The sequence below is a fragment of the Chelonoidis abingdonii genome, chromosome 3, assembly GCF_003597395.2.
Source record: "Chelonoidis abingdonii isolate Lonesome George chromosome 3, CheloAbing_2.0, whole genome shotgun sequence".
Taxonomy (NCBI): domain Eukaryota; kingdom Metazoa; phylum Chordata; order Testudines; family Testudinidae; genus Chelonoidis; species Chelonoidis abingdonii.
The window spans coordinates 46,584,045-46,605,986 of NC_133771.1; the positions used below are offsets into that span (position 1 = coordinate 46,584,045).

Consider the following 21,942-nt stretch of genomic DNA (forward strand, 5'->3'; position numbering starts at 1 on the left):
CCCCCCCCCCCCCCCCACATGGGGCAGAGCCAGGAATGGACATTCAGGGCTGAAGCCCTGAGTTCTGGCACCCCTTGCAAGGCTGAAACTGGGAGCGGAGCCATGGGGCTGAAGCCCCGAGGCCCAGTGCTCCCCCCGCCCCCAATCTAAAGCCCTGAGTCCTGCTGCTCCTGAGGGTCAGATGCCCTAACACCCACCCCCAACTCGTGGCTGCAGTCTCAAACCTCCTCCCCCCACAGTGGCTGAAGTCCGTAACATCTTGTTCAGCGTTATCTCCATTTCCAAGGTGTCCGTAACTCTGAGGTTCCACTGTAATGTTGGTTGGAAACAGGAAAAACAGATACAGGTTTAGACAGGCAGCAAGCATCTTCAGACAGATACCAAACACAAATAAAGATATTAGCCTCTTGGATTACAGCAAACTGGGTCTGTGTGCACATGCATGTGTGCACATATTTGATGTATTTTGTGAACAAACTGCTTGATGGCTCAGGGGTCTAGGAGCTGTGGCACTGTGTGGAAACAAAATTTGATTATTATTAGTTATTTGTTTTATGGTGACATTAGAGGACAGAGGATCAGGGCCATATTGTATGAGGTGCTGTATGAAGGTCCTTGTACCAAAGAGCCTAACTTCACGCACTGTGAGAAGTCAGTGGGACTACTCAGTGTGTAAAGTTGAACAAATGTGTAAATCTTTTTAAGGATCCAGCCCTAAAAGTTGATACTATGGATATTATGCAATTTGAGTTAAACTCTGTACCTTGCCTAACAGATTATGGTAAAATGATAAACTAAACAGCAACCATTGAAGTGTTTCCTACATGTACAAAACACTAGCATATGTCCAATACTTGAACAAAGTTTCCCATTCAAGGAAAAGGAGAGATTCTGGACATACTAGCCACAGCACCAAAACATGAAAATGAGGGCTATTTAAATTCATAAATTGTAAGTGACATGACTTTTGAAATCATATAATGTTGCCATTCTCACAACTCCATTGCACAATATTTGATTGCTTTCAGATATATTGATGCATGCAATTAGTTGAGAATCTCAGGTTTCCTTTTCTTAAAAAAATAAAGGTTTCCAGTCTTCATGGCTGTGGGGAAAAAACTTGAAAATGTGACTTCTAAAGGCTCAAACACCAGAAGGTAAATGAAAGGATACATTTTTTTTTAGTCTCATGATTTTTAAGCCAATGTCATTGTTTTGGGGGACTCGACTCTCAATTTTTGGATGTTTGGCAACACTGAGTATAAAATGGAATACCCTAAAACTTCAGCAGGTCCCAGTTTCATCCCAGTGAAGAAAGGGAACGTTTTCAAAATCTCAAAAAAATTTCTGTCAAGAAAACCATTTTCCACCTAGCTCTATACTACACTTATTTAATTCTGTGTTATGATGAAATCTACCAATATTGCAGTAATATAGGTTTACACAGAAATTATTTATAACCAATGGGAGGTCAGAAGGTATTATAAGAGGAACAGATGAAAACAAACAGTAGTGCAGCACTTTGGCAAATAAAAAGAATTCATTCTGTTTCCTGGTCTGCCGTGCACACACCCGAATTCTCTTGACACTTCATTTTATGCATTGTCAATCAAAACTGCCTCAGACTGAAAATGTAGGGGTAGTATAAAATAAAATTTGAATTTGACACCCAAGAAATAACAAAAATATATGTTCTATTCTCTTTTTTCCCCATCTGCAGTACACAAGCTGAATTTATTTTTCATTTTTAACATAGCTAATTATTCCGTTTTCAAAATCTTCAAAGTATCTTAGGTCTTTCTGTTCAAATATTTATTGCAAAACTAAATATTAAAATATGAGCCCTGCAAATATTTTACGGTCAAGTACATTTTGTATTCTAAAGAGTTTGATTGTAATTAATCACAAGGATGGTATATTTTGACTTTTTACACACAATTTCAGAAGTTTTTTTGTTTTTTGTATTTTTTTTAAGAAACAGGTGACTCATGCTATGAATACTTACACTGGAAACAATGCACAAGTTACTTAAAACATTTTTTAATTTAAGCCATATTATTAAACTCTCTGGTCATAAATCAGTTCTCTTGTGTACTGTTAACAGACACATGGTTTTACAAGCTACATATAGTCATGATCCCATATATTATATCCGAAGGTGGAGTCAAGACCAAAGGCAAAAAAATGGGACCACAACAGCTGTTCATAGTCTCCATAATTTTACTTTTACTGTAATATCTGACTGCTGTAGTCCAGTGCTTACATATTCAGTGGTTTGCATCTCTTTTAACATTTGAAGTTGTGAATGCAAACTTCCTTTGCTTTTAGGTATCTTAAACATGCCAACCCTACCCCTCATTTCATTACAGCAGTGGAATCTCATGTTACTTAATTTTCCTTGTAAGATAGATATATCAATTCACATATTAGTGTCTTGAAATATCCTCTTTTTTAATCTTTCATTTTGTACGCTTTCTGATGATAATTTTGTAAATACCATATGCACTATAGAAAAAAGCTATGAGAATTCATTAGATATTTTTTCCCTTTATAAATATATGGCAGCAAGATTAAATCCTAAAGCAGGGTGTGCTGTTGCAGCAAGTCTGAAAATTAAACTTGTGCTGTCAGTCAAGTGCTTTCAGATTGTCAGCTTGTCCACCAGTTGACCTTGATGGTATTCTTCCAAGACACTGTTAAATTGTGGTGTATAAAAATCAGATGAGGATATAAAATATGTAAAGCTGCCAAGTTCCATCCAGAGGCTGAAGGGAGATTTGAGAGAGATTGGAAGGAGTGTTGAAGTAATTAGTGCAATCATATAACACAATCAATTGCCATTGTCTAAATATTTGCCAAAAAAGGACTTAAGAGCATACCACAATAACTCCTAATGTTGCCTTGGAAATTCAAAACACAAAAATATTCATTAATCCAGCATCACTCCTGTGGATGCTCATTGAATTTTTATTTTGTTTTGTTCTGCAGGTTTTCTTTGGCAATGCACCCAGGCATTACCTGTCTTCCTAATTCTGTTGTTCTTACAAGAATGACCCTACTGGGTCAGACCAAAGGTCCATCTAGCCCAGTATCCTGTCTTCGTACAGTGCCCTTAACTGACTCTGGTACCTCTCTCGAGTGTCCCACATTTTACACAGTTGCATTTTGATCAGATTTTATAGGGTTTTTCCACCATACTGCTTCATCCCTAGACCTGCTTGCACTTGTGGTTCTTGGCAAAACTGTCTGCAAGCTGCAGAGCCCACACAGCTGCTTCTCTGCCAGTCCTTCCAGCTATCCTTAGAGCCATTTTAGAACCCCTCCTCCCTCAGTCAGGGCTTGTTTAGATGAGGAAGTTATTTTATATAATGGAGATATACCCATCTCCTAGAACTGGAAGGAACCCTGAAGGGTCATTGAGTCCAGCCCCCTGCCTTCACTAGCAGGACCAAGTACTAATTTTGCCCCAGATCCCTAAGTGGCCCCCTTAAGGATTGAACTCACAACCCTGGGTTTAGCAGGCCAGTGCTGAAACCACTAAGCTATCCCTGCCTCCTCAGTTGCACTGATTTAAAATTGATTTTGGAAACTGATTTAAATCAAACTGGTGCAAAACCCCAGATTCCTAATCTTTTTAAAATAAACTGAAAAAAGCCTGGTTTAAACCAAAATAAATGTATCCATGCTGGGGTTTGCACCAATTTAACTAACAGTATGTCTACACTACAAAAAGGTGTGTTCTTAACTTGCATTAGCTAATTTGGGTCAGACATGGCAACTTACCTTTTAACTCAGCTCATATTTAAGGGGTGTGGCGATGTCTTCACTACTGTTTCAACCCAAATTAGCTCACGTGAGTTAGCTAATCTGAATTAAGAAAACACCTTTTTGTAATGTAGACATAGCCTCAGTTTAAAGTCATATATTTTAGTTAAACTAGTACAGTTTTCTTAGGTAGACAAGGCCTCACTGACTGCACAGCTGGACTGGCTGAGCCCCAATGAGCGTGTTCATCCATGCTGAGCAGCTTCTGCCTGCCTACAGCACCTTGCAGCCACTTACATTTACTCTCCCACATCCAGTTTCTTAGAGTAAGGTAGACTGCTAGGCGTTTCTCCATCTGAGAGGGCTGGGCTGGAGGGAACTGTGGTCTGTGTAAAGGGACAAAGACTGCAAGGCCTGCCTTCCTTCCCTTCCCATGGCCCACCCCACCCTCAACCACTGACAAGCATCAATGGTTTATTGGGCTTTCCTTTATTGGCAAAGGATTTATGCTCCTAAGATTGTGTTGGAGAGTCCTGTTGGTGAACTGGCAGGTGCTGCTAAATCGAGGAGGTATTTATAGCAAGAATGCTCCAGTTGCCTACAGTGTTCCCTCTAATTTTTCCTTCACATCACCTTCATATTGGTGCACATAACAAAATTCATGGGTGAGGGTGGGGCCTAGGGGTTTGGAGTGTAGGAGGGGGCTCAGGGCTGGGGCAGAGGGTTGGGATGCAGGGGTGTGAGGACTCTGGCTGGGTGTGTGGGTCTGGGGTGAGGCCAGGAATGAAGGGCAGAGGGTTGGGTGCAGGGGGTGTGGGCTCTGGGGTGGGGCTTGAGATGAGGGGTTTGGGATGCAGGGGAGGCTACAGCGGGGAGAGAGGACTCCCATCAGTAGGACAGAAGGAAGCTTACAAAAAATGGAAGCTTGGACAGATGACTGGGGAGGCATATAAGATTATTGCTCGGGCCTGCAGGGATAGAATCAGAAAGGCCAAAGGGCAATTTGAGTTGAAACTAGCAAGGGATGTGAAGGATAATAGGAAGGGGTTTTACAAGTATGTAAGCAACAAGAAGAGGATTAGGGATGGTGTAGGTCCCTTACTCAATGAGGCAGGTATCCTAGTGGTGGAAGATATGGAAAAGGCTGAAGTACTCAATTCCTTCTTCACTTCAGTCTTTACGGGCAGGATCAACTCCCAGACTACTACACTGGGGAACGCAGAGAGGAGAGGAGGAGAGCAGCCCACTGTGATAGAGGGTCAGGTTAGGGACTACTTAAAGACGTTAGACGTGCACAAGTCTATGGGACCGGACGAACTGCATCCGAGGGTGCTGAGGGAGTTAGCTGATGTGATTGCAGAGCCGTTGACCATTATCTTTGAAAATTCATGGCGAACAGGAGAGGTCCCAGAGGACTGGAAGAAAGTAAATATATTACCTATCTTTAAGACAGGGAAAAAGGAGTATCCAGTGAACTACAGACCAATCAGTCTCACCTCAATCCCTGGAAAAATCATGGAGCAGGTGCTGAAGGAATCCATCCTGAAACACTTAGAGGAAAACAAGGTGATCAGAAGCAGTCAGCATGGATTCACCAAGGGTAAATCATGCCTGACCAACCTGATTGCTTTCTACGATGAGATGACTGGACTTGTGGATGGGGGCAAAGCTGTTGATGTTGTATACCTTGACTTTAGTAAGGCTTTTGACACGGTTTCCCACAGCATTCTCATCAGCAAACTAAGGAAGTATGGGTTGGAGGAATGGACTGTGAAGTGGATAGAAAATTGGTTGAATCAACGGGCTCAGCGGGTAGGTATCAATGGCACACTCTCTAGTTGGCAACCAGTAACAAGTGGTGTGCCCCAGGGGTCTGTCTTAGGGCCCGTTCTATTCAATGTCTTCATTAATGATCTTGATGATGGGATAGATTGCACATTAAGTAAATTTGCAGATGACACCAAGTTGGGGGGAGTGGTGGACACGCTGGAGGGCAGGGATAGGATTCAGGGAGACTTAGACAAATTGGAGAAGTGGGCCACAAGAAACCTCATGAAGTTCAACAAGGACAAGTGCAAAGTCCTGCACTTAGGACAGAAAAACCCCATGCACTGCTACAGGCTGGGGACTGTTTGGCTAAGTAGCAGTGCTGAAGAAAAGGATCTTGGGGTTACGGTAGATGGAAAGTTGAACATGAGCCTACAGTGTGCTCTTGTAGCCAAAAAGGCTAATAACATACTGGGCTGTATTAGTAGGAGTGTTGCCAGCAGATCGAGGGATGTGATTATTCCCCTCTATTCGGCACTGGTGAGGCCGCATCTGGAATATTGTGTCCAGTTTTGGGCGCCACACTACAAAAAGGATGTGGAACAATTGGAGAGAGTCCAGCGGAGGGCAACAAAAATGATTAGAGGACTGGAGCACATGACTTATGAAGAGAGACTGAAGGAACTGGGCTTATTTAGCCTGCAGAAGAGAAGACTAAGGGGGGATTTGATAGCAACCTTCAACTACTTGAAGGGATGCTCCAAGGAGGAGGGAGCTAGGCTGTTCTCAGTGGTGACGGAGGACAGAACAAGGAGCAATGGTTTGAAGTTGCAGTTGCGGAAGTCGAGGCTGGATATTAGAAAAAACTTTCTGACTAGGAGAGTGGTGAAGTATTGGAATGGGTTACCTAGGGAGGTGGTAGAATCTCCATCTTTAGAGCTATTTAAAGTCCAGCTAGACCACACCCTGGCTGGGATTATTTAGGGAAAATGGTCCTGCCTTTAGCAGGGGGTTGGACTAGATGACCTCATGAGGTCCCTTCCAACCTTTTGATTCTATGATTCTATGACTTGGGCTTGGGTGGGGAAGAGGTGCCTCTCTCTACCATGGGAGCTCTGGGGCTGGGACTGCAGGATAGGCGCCCCTCCCCCAGCCCCAGCAGGTCCGGGCCAGGGGAGGGCTGCCCCAACCATGACTGGGTCTGGGCTGCTCCAGCCATGAGTGGATCCAGGGCACTCCAGGGTCGGGCCGCAGCAGGTCCAGGCCGCAGGCTGAGTTGGGGGCGGGGTAGGGGTGCCTCTCCGGCAGCAGGTTGGCAGCTGGACTGGGTTGGGGGAGGGGCACCCTAGCTTTGGCAGGTCCCTGGGTGGGTTCCTTGAGCACCTGAACGGTGCTAAATAGGCTGCTGCACAGCCGTGCAGCTTACAGGGAACTTAGGTTGCTTATACTGGCCTGCTGTCCTTGTTTGATCCAGGTACATTTGAAGAGGCGGCTAGCCTTGTTGTGTTATACAGCTGTGTGCTGATACATACAGTGATTTTAACTGTTGCAGCACAGTGGAAGTTATGTTAGTAAATCATCAGTACAGTAGAACCTCAAAGATACGAACACCAGAGTTCACACCAGTGTCTACCAGACACCCAGTGAAACTAAAAGTCCTCAATCAGGCCTCAGCATGCGCATGCACACAGAGCAAATACTGTACTGCCTTGGGTCTTCAGCCACTGCGTGGGGTTGAGACTGCAGCTGCAGGCGTGTGGGAATCAGGGCTCTGGGCGGATGTGGGGGCTCGGGGCTTCTGACCCTTGGGAGCACCGGTTCCCAGGGCTTTAAACCGGGCGAAGCGCTGGGGCTTGTGGCTTCAGCCCTGTGGATCTGTTCCCAGTTTCAGTGTGGGAGTGGGAGCGCGTTGGGGATCAGGGCTTCAGCACTGTGTCTCCACTCCCAGTTTCAGCTCTGTGGTGGTTCGGGGGCTTGGGCTTTAGCTATGCAGGGAGCGCTGGTTTCAGCCCCAGCGCTCCCCCCCGCCCCCAGTAACTAAAGCCCAGATATGCAGCGCCCCCACTACCCAGCTGAAGCCAGGAATGGAGCTGTGGGGCTGAAGCCCCAATCCCTGGTGCTCCCAGGGGGCAGAAGCCCTGAGCCCCTGACCAGGAGCCCCAGTGGGCCCCTAGGGGCAGAAGCCCCAACTGCACCCTGTGCCCGAACCCTGCGGCTGCAGGACCAACTCTCCCTTGGTCCCCCCGGCTGAAGTCCATAAGGTGTTGTTCAGAGTTATGGACCATTTCGGAGTTATGGACAACCTCTATTCCTGAGGTGTCCATAACTCTGAGATAATACTGTAGTTTGTCTACACTAGCATTCTTTTACCTCCTGGGTAGCCCCACCAGTGTTATTAAGGATACGTTTTTTTGGGTGGGTTTTGTTTGTTTTTGTTGCCAGAGAATAAGGGTTAGTGTAGACCAGACCTTTTACTTTTTCCCAGGCAGTTATGCTGTGGCATTGAGCTGTCTGTTTGCATATATACAGAGCTGTTTTGTTGTGTATGTAACAGAGAGATGTTGAGGCAGAACCTTACAGTATCAGTAGCATTAGTTTAGTACTGTACTGTTCTTGTGGAAATGAGGGGTGAAATCCTGTCCCCTCTGAAGTTAATGGTAAAACTCCCATTTGTTTCAGTGCAGCCAAGATTTCACTTGAAGTGCTTTTTTTCCACAGAGTTCAAACGAAGCACCGTAATTCAGCTGAAGTAATTTCCATATGGAGGAGTGATAAGCTGCCATTAGCAAACGTGAAGAAAATATTAGTTTAAAAGACTGGTTACCCCATTTGGATTTAAAATATCTTATTTGCTAGATAAATTAATCTTCTTAACAGTTAATTTGGTACTGCACAATTAGAGTTACAGGCTTTGGGAACACACTACCTTTTTTTCTTCTGCACTATTAGGAACTGTTAAGGTGTAGATTCCACTGGTTGTAAGTCCCGATTTGAATGCTTCAGCACAGTCTTTGAAATGGATTTGTTCTTCTTTAGCCACAAAGTTGTTCTTGGCTGCTATAAATGAAATAAAGACATTGAAGGGATATAAGAATAGAAAAATAGATAAATAGTTCTGAGCTCAAGTTCTTTTCTGAGAGAAGGTTACCATGATGTAATAGTAATTAACGATGTAATGAAGTAACAGTATATTGACTTTGCAGTCCTGAAGTAGGTTTCTGCCCTGCCCTAATTTCAGAGGAAATTAGCTTAACATGCTAGTGATAATTTGCTTTTTCATATTCAGATACAAACATAACTGCTTGATAAGTATCAATTCCTTTACACCTATTTGCATGCTTGAATAGAATAACATAGGCATATTTTTTCCTTCAGTTTAGCAGTTTCAACTTTCTTTAGAGAATTTGATGCTATCTGTATTACAAACTGTTACTAACATGTACAAAGATATCTGTACATCTATATGTACATCCTTTCATATTATTCCATATGTAAATACAAAGACGCCTTTGTGGTGATCTTATAAGTAAGCCAATGTCTTCAGGTCAGCAAGATGTCTGAATCATAAACGAGCTTTTTCTTAAACTGAAATCAGTTAGTACAGTATCTTTTTGATGGGGGCAAATGGAGCTGGTCTACACCAGAAACTATGTTCTTTTTGATGAATTAGAGTTCAAAAACATAGCCTGTTAGCCAGTACAGCAATACGTTCTTTGCTTGCAGAGATAGGTCTCTTCATAGTATACATATATCTGGGGTTACCCATAACTGCCAGTCAGAAGTTTCAGATAGTATGCAACATACAGTCTCTGAACTCAGTATGACCGCTTCTGTGTGTTAAAGGGTGAAGCTCAGAGCATTCTCAGTGAGAGTTCCTCAGTTCTGGAATTTGTTGATGTAATTTTTTTTTTTCTCTTACATATGTGCCTACGCCTGGCCATGTTTTAAAACACAATCTAAAATGTATCTTCTTCTTTGTTGATAGAGGGTTTGGAATTTCCTGGCATTTAGTCAACTAGCTGATATCTATATTTGATAGTTTTGGGGTGAATGCTGTGTTGGGGCAGTAGAGTATATGTTCCCTATTTTTGATTCAGAGAGGAATGTGGCCACACACTACAATGATAAGCCACCTGTAAATGTGTGTAAATAATACTAGCATTATTTTTTATTCTTTTCAGCTTATTTATCAGTTTACCTGCTTACATAGTTAGTTTACCACAAATATAAAAAGAACACATTCAACTTTATAATTGCTTTTCCACACTCTATTGTTTGTAAGCTAGCTGAGAAGCTTCCCCTGTTGATTTTGTCTTGTTGGCAGTCATTATTTTTTCCACTCCAGGTTTCATGGTTCTGTAGCCAACATGACTTTGACTTGTTTACTTATTTGTTCACTAGCATAACAGATAACATCAGCAGGAATGTGCATAGCTTCAGGAATGGTATTCAATGAGATACTATCAGGTGCTATAGGGCTAAAGTTTGGGGTTTGGTTTCTTTAAAAAATTGACAATCATAGATACGTCTTCAAGATTGTTTTTTGAGAAATGTTTTTCTTTAAAAATTAATTGCTTGTATTTGTAATCAGACTTTGAAGCATTGTGCCTAGTGCTTGAGAAATGCAAAGAGAAATTACTACAAATCAACTAAACTAGACTGTTTTCATTATTTTCTATATTGCAGTCAGCTTAGATAGAGAAACAGTGTAAAATGTGAAAAATAAGGTTAGATTTTTAAACTTTTACTTTCAATAATAAAAGAAAATACTCTTAAACAGTTTTAATTTTAATTTAACAATAAATATTTAGAATGCACTGGAAATTCTTTTTGAGCTGCAACTTTTTACATAGGTAAAAGTGTAGGCTCAAACTATTTATGGTAGCTAAAAGTTAAAAGCAAATTTGGGTTCTGTGGAGATTGCTGAATTGAGAATACTGAAGTCATCCACACTGTACTTTCAATTGTACTGAAAACACTTGTTTTAAACTGTGTGTGTGGTAATTTCAGACAGCATAAATTTAGAGGCTATGCATGCTGCACTGTATTTCCAGCCCCTGTCAACCTAAAGAACAAAGATTCTATAGTCTGTCTTGGAAATAATTTGCATATAGCCATAAATTTCAGCATCTGGTCAATGCACCCATCCCCAAATACTGGTAGGGTTGGACATAGAGCACACACATCTTGCCAGCTATGGTTAGCATAGATGGGTGGGGCTGAGGGATTCGAGTGCTGAGGTGAGTGAGTTCTAGGGTATATGGGGAGGGGTTGGGAAGTCTAGGTGGAGTTGTCAAGGGTGTAGATGCATGCTGTCTGTGTGTTGGGGTCCTGAGGGAGCCTTGGGCTAATATTGAACCCCTCATCTTCAGCGGCCTATCCTGGCTATTCCTTCCTTGCTCAAACCTGGGGAACTGAAAGGAGGAGACAGAGAGGTTACCGGTGCCAACAAAGCCAGTGCCCACAAAGCCTGTGCCCGCAGCTGTCCTCAGGAAGAGAAACTACAAACCCTGCTGGCAGCCCAGCTGGATGTGCCAGGATCCGGCTTGGACGAGAGTTGTTTGACAAGGCTGCCAGATGTTTGTGCCATGTTGAGACTATGTGACACTTGTCAAACTCAACAGGGATGCCTACTGGGAACTGGTCTGGCAAAGCAAAGCAATATAACTCGCAGAAGCTAAACAAGATATTGTTGAAAGCAAATGTATGGGATATTTGTTTTGGTTTGGGTGGGATTTAGAGGGGGAAAGGGTGGAGAGAGGGTAAGGTTGTGGCTAATGGGCTTACCTCTTCAGGATAAGTCTTAAATATTATAGCAAGTCAAACAATTCATTGATGCAGGACTTTGACAATATAAAACATAAATGCATTTTTGAGATGCTAAGGTGGGGAGAAGATAGAACATGTAGGATACACAAAGTTAGTGAGTGCTATTCAGCTGATATAATAGTGTTTATGCTTCACTTACAGTTTGGTGTAGCTATCATAGTAAGCAAGTTGTGAACAGTCTCCATCAGATCATGTTGCTGTTTTTGCATAACTGAATTGTTTACCGTAGCAGTGACTAACTGTTTCTCTAGTTCTTCTATTATAGAATTTTGTCTGGATACTAGTACTTGAAGTTGATCTTTTTCATCTTTGATTGATTGTAGCTGAAGTGTATGCTTGTCTTCCATATCAAGGACTTTTTTTTCTAGAAAGCTAATAAAAAGAATATAATTAGGGTCAACTGAGCATTTCTGTGGTTTTTAGCTGAAGACTATTAAGCCTGTTATAGAAGTTATTTTCCATCTTAACATATTTTTACTCTGACTTTTTCTAACTGGATTCTGCAGAGAATGTTATACACGCAGTGTCATGCAGAACACCATGAACTGTGTTTAGTTGACATATGCTTTGTTTGATGCATTACATAACTATAATCTGCTCTATTAGTCAAATAAATGAACAACTTTTTGGCCATTGTATAGTATGCTCAGTATTGCCAGTTCATACACCATAATAACTCTTATGTTTTCCACGATATTTGGTAGTATGAAGGGAAAAATATAATTCTGGACTTGAAAGGAAAACAATCTCTCTTGAGGGTAGTAGGAGAATCAGACAGGAAACTGATTTAAACCTAGAGTAACTATTATTTATGGTTATTCAAGTGCCTTGAATAATACTTTTCTCTTCAGTAATTTAAGGAAAAGCTAGCCTCAGAGACCTTTATCATTAGAATAAGTGACCCATTTAAATATCAAACCTATTCAACTTTCTATTTTCTCTCCAGTTTTTTAATAAAATACTTCTTTGGCCTCAACAATAGAAATTAGATCTGACTGTTATAGTTGGAAAAGCTATGAATATATAATTACTGAAAGTGTGCTTGTTGCCTTTTCCAGAATTGGAGAGGGAGAAGGTTAAAAGGATGTAACTTTCTCTGATGTTGATCAAATATTTCACAGTGTTTATTTAAAACATAAGAGTTTTGGGTTGGGTTTGGTTTGGTTGTGTGTGTGTTTGTTTGTTTGTTTATTAATTAAGGGATAAACTGAATGCTGGAAAGATAAGAAATAATACTTCCAGTATTCAGATCATTCTGACATGTTTCAGTAATGCTGTGGTGATCTCAGGTCTGGTAACTGTAGTGAAAAATTATAGTGACATTTTAAAATTAAATATTTACTTTGCTCCTATTGGATAAAGATTCTTGTTTGTAGATAGCTGGCATATAAAGTCTTCAGGAAGCAAACACAAATATAACAGGGCAGCAAACACAAATGTTAAAACATGTCTGTCCAACTTTTTTTTCTCGTTGAAAAATATGGTTTTGATGTAGACTAAAGTATTCTGCTATTGCTACTTTTAGATTCATCTCCAAATTGTTTACTATTTGAAACTAAAATAAACTTTTGAGGTTTGACAGTTATGCATTGTTCATATGAGAAACTAGTTTTGTCCCCCGATAACACCCTTCAGAGACGATTAATATGACAATGTGGTGAATGAAGCTGGTTAAGCAAAAACTATGGCACCTTTGCTGGGCAACCATTGGATGTGGAAGAGGGCAAGGATAATGGCTGGATTTTAATTCTAGCTTTCAGCAAATGGAGTGGTTGGGAGCCAGGGGCCTGAATAAGATCATCTCCTCCCCAATATAATGGATTAGAAATGGTAGCAGTAATCTTTGGCAGTGATCTGACTCTGCACCTGGATAGCCCTGTGTTAACAGACAAAAACACAACTTTTCTTTAAGCTGAGATGAGATAAGGTTTGATTGGGTTAGGCTGGATAGTAAGTAGCTGCAAGCCCCATTCCAAAGCCTGGCAGCTGCGACACAACACTATCCAAGATCGCCTGATCAGAGCCAACCCACCACCTGTAGGGAAGGTTGCTGTGAATTCCTCCACCCCCGGAACTAACAGCCAACTGCGACCAGACATCGTCATCACCAATGAGTACCGGAAGAAGATTATCATGGTGGATGTCGCAGTGCCCTTTGAGAACAGGACCCCGGCCTTCAAAGCAGAGTTAGCGTGCAGGTTTTCTGCCAGACCCATAGTGCATATTCGCCTATCCCTGTCTCTCATGTAAATTAAGCATGGTAAACAAAACATGATATGTTTACACTTAAACTGCTACAGCAGCACTAGTGCTGTCTTCATCAGGGTTCAGTTTGGCATAGCTGCATCTCTCAGGTGTGCGGATTTTTCAGACCTCTGATAGATACAGCTATGCTACTGTAAATTCCCAGTGTAGATTATCCCTATGTCTCACTGCAAGTCAGTGGGACTCACGCTGCTAAATGTCTAGTCATTTTTGATGATGAGACTTAGGCGTTTAAGTTACTTAGGCACTTTTGAAACGTTTACGAGAACAACCTCTTTTCACATGAAGATATCACCTGTGACTTCCCAAGTATTGTTTAACCAAGATGTGGTTTCCTGTCTGACATAGGTTCTTTTAAACCTAGACATCTTTACTTGGCTATGCCCTTTATATTTAGGCTGGCTGGTAGGGAGAAGGTGCAGTCAAGCTTGTTGTGTCCTGGCCCTGCAGTGAGCTCAGAGCTGATGCTTTAGGGCCCTCCTGGCCCAATAGGCTCCGCAGGCCACGCAGTAAAAACAAGGCTGATAAGATGGCCCACTGCCTGTCTTATTACACTGGTCTACAATTTTTGAGAATTCGTCTGCTTCAGAGATAAAATTTGGTATTTATTATGTATTTTGATGTGCTGAATTCAAATATGACAATTAAAACAACTGATTGGCTACTGTTTCTAAGATATTTAAATTTTTACGTTTTATGTCTATGTATATTGTGTAGATAGTAGAGTTTAATCATAAATTGTAAAACTAGGTCTTTTCATGTGTTTATGGTTGCTTTACATGATGATATTTCACCTGTCCTGTTATGTAACACTTTAAAAATCAAGCACAAAGGGTCTATTAAATAAATGTATATGAAACAAAAGGCAAAAAACTATTATGTACGTTTATACCTATTCAGTGTCTAGTCGGCACTTCTTGGCTGTCTCTTGTATTCATAAATGGAGCATCGCTTGTCCCTGTTCCAAGCATAGTCTGCAAGCATTGATGGGCTCCATTGCCCTGATTGCAACAATGGAACGCTACTGTCCTGGTTGAAAAGTCGCTGCTCGCCATGCTTTCGCTCACTTGCTCGCAGTTCGAGTGGAAAAAATCTAGACGAGAGTGCAAAAATGGATCTAGTGGAACATGTTGAACCAAGGCTTTTGCATGCCTGGGAGGTTTTCACCAACACCTGTCAATTGGTCTGCTTGTTGTTTCCGAGAAATGTATTGTCATAACTGGAAGGCTTTCCATGCCGTCTTTTCCATTGCCACGCAGTGCATCGTCAAATGCATTCATCTCAAAAGAAGTTCACGAATCTGAGGCCAACAAGACACCTCTTTATCTTTGCTTCACTTTAACCTTGGAAATTTTGCCATGGAGGTACTTGAAGCTGTCTTGTGTTTTGTCACATGGCCTTAGACAAAGTTTCATTCATCAGACCCAGCTTCATGTGTAAGGGTGAGGTAACAAAATCTTCCTTGATTACAAGTGGTGGATGCTTGAACACTTTTCCTCCCAGGCTCCATATGACTGTCGGAAGTAGCCAGTCTTTCTTGACTGTAGCGGGAATCTGTTGGCACGAATCCCATTCGTAGAGAAACGCTGTACTTGTGTATCCAGTCTTGCAGACCAAGCCAAGAGAGCAGCAAAACACTTCAAATCGCCACAAGCTTGCCACTGATGTGGTCATAGTTTATGCACCTCAAAATGTTGTTTCTGTTAGTCATAGTTTCCTTTCATATGGAACTGCGAATGACCACTGGAATTGATGGCAGACATTGCCATTATGCAGCAAACTTAGCTTTTAAAGACTCGTTCTTCGATGAATCAATGAACAGTCTCCACTCATCTGGACTGTGGAATGATGGTTGAGGGGCTCGTCCCACCATCATGTTGTTGCAGGGCACAAGATCACTGTCGCCATGCAGAAGAATGGGACAAGATTCCTTTTGACCAGGTCACGGAACATGAACCCTGAAATATGCACCTGCCAGGAGATATCCACTGCTGTAGTCGTAGAGCCCCAACAGCTAGACTAGAGCCAATCAACAATTTTAAGCATCATTTTCGTTCTCAGTGACCCAGAATTAGTAAAGTTTGACTACATTTATTTCAGAAGCATTTTGGCTGTAGAGCAGTGTTATATGTGGGCCAGTCCATTCATTAGTTGTTGGCTACCTTGTCTCTAAAGTAATATATCATTCTAACAAAGGACGCTGTGTATTCATTATGAGAACTGTCATGACATGACAACAATAGCATTAAAATGCATTGCTGAGCCCATTTCAACTCCTTTCTAAATAACTTTCAAAGAGGAAGAGAGAGAGGTATGACAGAAAGTGAGCAGGCAATAGATTGGGGGTGTGTGACAATGTTTTTATATGCAGTGTTGTAGTGTTGTCAGTCCCAGGATATTTGGAGAATGCTAGGTAATATCTTTTATTGGACCACCTTTTGTTGGTGAGAGACAAGGTTTGAGCTACACAGAGCTCTTTCTGAGGTCTGGGAAAGATACTCAGTGTCATAGCTAAATAGAAGGTCGAACATATAGTTTAGCATGAGTAGTTAGCATGTATTCTAAGGGACCATTGAAGGTGAAGTGGCCATTTACACCACTGTAATCATAGGACAAAAAGTGGGTTACTGATTGTTGTAATAAGCCATAAATCCAGCGTCTTTATTAAGACCGCGATTTTTAGTAACTAGCAAAGTTATTGATTTAAGCTCCCTGACTCGTCTTTTGAAGGTGTTGTGCGGGGTTCTTTTGAGGATGAAGACTGAGAGGTCAGATATAGAGTGACTGCTTTGTGAAAAATGTTCACTAGTAGGTGATATGGTGCTTTTGTCTTATCATTTACCTATGTGAGTTCATTCGAGGGCTTAGTGATTATCTGGTTTCACCCATAGTCGTTGGGGCATTTAGTGCACTGGATGAGGTATATCACATATAATAGGCATGCGTATGACCCCTGGATTATGAAAGGCTGTGTTGTGGGGGCATTGATCATTGTAGCAGTGAAGGGATAGCTGCAGACTTTTTCCAATGTGCAGATAATGCACATTGGAAAAAATAACCCCAACTATACATACAATATGATGGGCGCTAATTTAGCTACAGCGAATCAGGAAAAAGATCTTGGAGTCATCATGGATAGTTCTCTGAAGACGTCCACGCAATGTTCAGAGGCAGTCAAAAAAGCAAACAGGATGTTAGGAATCATTAAAAAGGGGACAGAGAATAAGACGGAGAATATATTAATGCTCTTATATAAATCAATGCTACACCCACATCCTGAATACTGCATACAGATGTGGTCTTCTCATCTCAAAAAAGATATACTGGCACTAGAAAAGGTTCAGAGAAGAGCAGCTAAAATGATTAGGGGTTTGGAACAAGTCCCATATGAGGAGAGATTAAAGGATAGACTTTTCAGCTTGGGGAAATATGAGGGATGACTAAGGAGGGAATTATGATAGAAGTATAAAAAATCACATGGATGTTTGTGAGATAAGTACTAACATAAGGAAAATTATTACTTATTCCCCATTAATACAAGAATTAAAGGCACACAATGACATTAATGCGCCAGGTTTAAAATAAATAAAAAAGAAGTTCTTCTTTCACACAGGCAACGTGTGGAACTCCTTGCTGAGGAGGTTGTGAAAGTCTAGACATATACGTGTTTTAAAATGAGAATGTAAATTCATGGAGGTTAGATCCATTAATGGCGCATCTCGCCCCAGGATGCTAATGGTTTGATAGTGTCAGAGTGGAAATGGATGGCAGGAGAGAGATCACTTGATCATTACCCGTTGTTCACTCCCTCTGGGGTACCTGGCATTGGTCACACTGGTAGACAGGTAACTGGGCTAGATGACCTTAGTCTGACCAGTATGGCTGTTCTTATGTTCTTATTTTGTCTTCTAGAGGTCATGGTACCACTTTCAGTTGGTGTGTCCTGGTCTGTTTTTATGTTAATCCTGTAGTTGCTTTATTTAGTCCTAAAGAAGATGTCTGAGTTTGCACATTTACTGGATTCACTGCACACAATGGTATTTCCCTTTTATGATCATGGGAAACTAACAATCAAACTGAAAATGTTGTATTTAAGCGATTTTTATAGTACACGGAGTGGGAAATCATAGACTCATAGGTCAGAAGGGACCAATGATCATCTAGTCTGACCTCCTGCACAAAGCAGGCCACAGAACCTACCCATCCACTTCTTATAACAACCCCTAACCTATTTCCAAGTTATTGAAGTCTTCAAATTCGTGGTTTGAAGACCTCAAGCTGCAGAAAATCCACCAGCAAGTGACCCATGCCCCACGCTGCAGAGGAAAGCGAAAAACCTCCAGGGCCCCTGCCAATCTGCCCCGGAGGAAAATTCCTTCCTGACCCCAAATATGGCGATCAGGTAAACCCTGAGCATGTGGGCAAGACTCACCAGCCAGCACTCAGGAAATCACTACTGAAATAAATCAGTTATCCAACATTAATCTTTAACATTGCATAATAAATGTGTAGCTAATACTAATAGTTGTATACAAAGGCAATGCAAAACTGAAGGTTTGTATTTACAATAATACATTTACGCTTTTGAGGCGCAAGAATTCATGAACAAAACTAATTATTTATAAAATTAGAGGGTTCTGGAAATTTCAGTTTTTACATCATTTTTCTTTGGAGAATGTTTTAGTAGATGTTTTCTAAAAATTACTATTTCAGTAGAAAAGTGGTAGAATAGTTAGCTTGAGACTTAATTTAGGCAATAACACCACAATGACAATTTATGTAAGTTAGAGAATACAGAGGTTCCAGGGGTTTTTGTTGTTTTTTTTGCTCTGCTCATCTCATTCCAGCTTTATTATTTTATGCTTACTAAAAAAAAGGATTTCCCCTTATTATTTCTTAATTGAGTAAAGGTTCTCTAAGTCAGGCACAACCACTGAGGTATCATTTTGGAAGAGAAATGTTTTCATGCAGAAAAACAATATTAAAAGGACAATCTAGCATGCTGGAGAGGAACAGCTATCTTACCTGTTTTTTTCTTGCAACTTAGTTATTTCACTGGTTTGATCTGAAATCTGCCTTTCTAATTTGTTGGTGGAAAGAGAGTGTTCCAGAAGCTGAAGTTCAAGTCTTGTTGTCTGATTTAATACCTAAATAAAATAAAATAAAATATAAATAAATAAATAAGCAACTTTGAAAACCTAAGCTATGTTTTTTTGTCTAGTTATAATTTAATCCTATTCTAGAATCACTAATTATTACATGTAGAAAATAAAATAAAAATATGTATTTTTGTCATATAATTTGTACATGTGCATGCATATATATATACACACACACACACACTCTCTCTCTCTGATTTGGGCATAAATACATTAATTATGGTTATAATGGAAAATGCTCAGAATTACTGTAGTTTTTTGTTTGACCATTAAAAAAATGAATCATAATTTATATTTCCACTTATCTTTATCCTGAGGAATGTTTCAGTGGTGGTTTTATAAACCACATTTGTGAATCAGTGTTTCAAAATTACTTTGTCCATTAGCTTTCTAATGAGGTAGATGAGAATCAGTATTTGAAATTTATTTACTCTTGGGGGGATTCAGAGTGACTGCATGCCTGCAGAAAACACCCCTGTCCCCTGCAGATTTCCTGTGTTTCCCTGAAGAAAGCAGCTTGGGCAGGAGGCGACCATGGGCGCAGTTGGGGGGGGTTGCCCCCCTCCAAACAGAAGTGAGGCATGGGGGAGGGGGGCACAGGGGCTCGTGCGTCTGCTCCTCACCTCCCCCCATTCTGCCACTGGCTCTGCAGCTGAACTTCGCCTCCTTGGTCCTAGTGCCAGTCGTGATCCCCTTCTGTGTGTTGGGAGCCTTCCTATTTTCTATTCTGTGCATCAGTGTGTGCCCGCTGGGAATGAAAGAAGGAGGGGGAAGAGGGCAGGGGGAGGGAAATATGGGAGTGAGATGGAGAAGAAAAGGGGATAGGGGAATCGTGGGGGAAGCAGGAGTCAGGTATGTGGTGTCCCCTCAGCGGCAGCTGGGGCTCCCCCGCTACACAGGCCCATCAAACCCTCACCCTGACAAACCCTACCCTGCTATATCTGGACCCCTCCAAGCCCCTCACCTCGCTGATCCCCAGCCAGCTGCACCTGGACCCCCACCCCATCAAGCCCCACTCCTCCAGCATTTGGACCCCACACCCAGACTGCCCCGCGGAGCCCCAACCACCTTCACCTAGATCCCCTGCAGAATTTTTAGGTGCAGAATTTAAAATTTTGGGAGACAGAATTCCCTCAGGAGTATTTATTGTATTTGCTCTTTAAAGAATGATTTCCTGTGTAAGATTTTTCCCATTCTGGTGTGAATATATAAAGCATTTTCTTTTAATATGGGTGGTCATATCCTGGCCATGCTGAAGTCCTTGGGAATATTGCCTTTGACTTCAATGGGACCAGAATGTCACAGGTGTCTCTAGAAGTGAAAAACATCATTTGGATTGAATTGTTCACCATGTGACCAAATTTTTAATAGACTCATTCCATGATTTCAGTTTTAGTAAACCGTTTCCTTATCTAAGTTCCTTTTTATTCAGAATTACATCTACCACTGAAAAAAAACAATAGTATTGTGATGTGGCGTGGAAGATCAGTTTTGCTTTGTTATGTTACGTTCTTATGTGTGTTTTCTAGACAATGTCAGTTTTCTGGTTTAGAATAGCTTTTTTAGTTCATCGGGATCTGGCTTTAGTTGACAGGAAGAATTGATTACTCACATCCTTCATGTTAAACAGTCATTCAGGACATGATTTCACACTTAAGTGTAATTGAGAATTATTGCCAAAGAATGAGTGTCCTTGAGAGAGCAATTGTATGGTTAATCTCCTTCTGCTATTAATTAAGCTTTTAACCTACTCAACAGTAATTTCAGAGAAAGAAAGTTGCAGTGACAGTCTTTTTCCTAGCTGGGTAATTTCTGTAAAGACTTTATTGTGAGTGGATACAAATATTTTCCCAGCAAGTGAAAAAACATGGGGATCTTTGAATCTCATGGTGATTCTTAGTGATAAAGCCATAAAGATGTATTTAACTTGCTTCTGACTGGAGCCATCAGTTTACCATGCAGGTTCAAACAAATATATACTGTAGGTGACAAATTACTCTTCCAAATAACCAGACAATATCTATAAATAGCAGTATGTGCTGTGAATATTTTAGTAAATATTTGTACAGTACTTTGAACATATGAAGCATTATATAAATGCTAAACATTTTAAATATCTACTATAGAAATACATATCTGAATTTGCCTACCATGTTAACAGAAGTTACAAAATACACAATACAATTTTAGTTCAATCCAGGATTTATCCTTCTATATCTTACTCTACAATTTAGAACTGTTTGTTTGCTGAGGCATTTAGAAAAAATCAGTTTTTGAAGATTTGGCTGTTAGCAGAACAAATACTTTTCAATTAGAGCAATAATTAATGCTACACCTTTAAATTAATTCACTTTGAAAAATGTGTGTCACTTATTGTGTGGTAATAATTGTTAAATTTTTTTTTTTAACTATAGCAATGAGATAAAAGAAGGTATGTGGTTATTCAGTAGTGACCATACTTGTGGATACAGTTGACTTGAGCCTTAACCAGTGCAGGAATTCTGAAAAGATTTTCCACTTACAGTATGGGAACTTCTCAGTTTCTTTTAAAGACCTATACTTGAAGTGGGACTTTCACACTTAAGTGAACTAGAAAAAAAATTGCCATTTACTTTTTCCAGTAGTTTCCTCTAATAACTCAGCCTTTTTTCCACTCATTTAATCTTCTTATGATTCATCCCACAGTGAAATCATAGATATGTACTTATGACATTGTGGTATATAGATGTTGCTTGTAATTATTAGAACTGGGATCACTGGCTGTTGGGAGTCTGAAAGGACAGGAAACAGGAAGGAGCAGGGAGGAGTTGAAGAGGCAGAGAGTTACAGGGGGTGCAGCAGCAGCTTGGTAAAGAGGTTTCCACTTTATTTTTAAAGTCCTGTTGAAATTTGTTAGTACTTTGCTTGGTTGTTGCAACATTTTGGCTACGAGGACGGATCTTCTGCCTCTGAACCCACCTGCACCCTTTCTGCAAAGCCCAGGTGAGCCTCCAATTGCTTTTACTGCCTGGATCCATATGTTTGAGACTTATCTGCTTGCAATCAGTGCTACAGAGATGTCTGAAGTCAGAAAGCGTGCTCTGCTAATCCACTGCCTTGGCCTAGAAGGGCAGCATATATTTTACACTTTTTCCTCGCAATGATCATATGTCTGCAC

General features: G+C 41.0%; 2 protein-coding genes across 6 annotated transcripts in view; one reads left to right on the forward strand and one right to left on the reverse strand.

Moving 5' to 3' along the window:
• Window positions 1-21,942, forward strand: part of MCPH1 (microcephalin 1) — a 228,769-nt gene that overhangs the window by 124,948 nt on the left and 81,879 nt on the right. The window lies entirely within an intron of this gene.
• The window catches only part of ANGPT2 (angiopoietin 2), a 79,232-nt gene that overhangs the window by 25,701 nt on the left and 31,589 nt on the right, over window positions 1-21,942 (reverse strand). The window contains exons 3-5 of the mRNA XM_032772648.2: window positions 18,652-18,773; window positions 11,501-11,733; window positions 8,459-8,589 (exon numbers count right to left, since the gene is read on the reverse strand). Of these exons, the coding sequence (XP_032628539.1) occupies window positions 8,459-8,589; window positions 11,501-11,733; window positions 18,652-18,773 (486 nt within the window). The remainder of the gene's footprint in view (window positions 1-8,458; window positions 8,590-11,500; window positions 11,734-18,651; window positions 18,774-21,942) is intronic.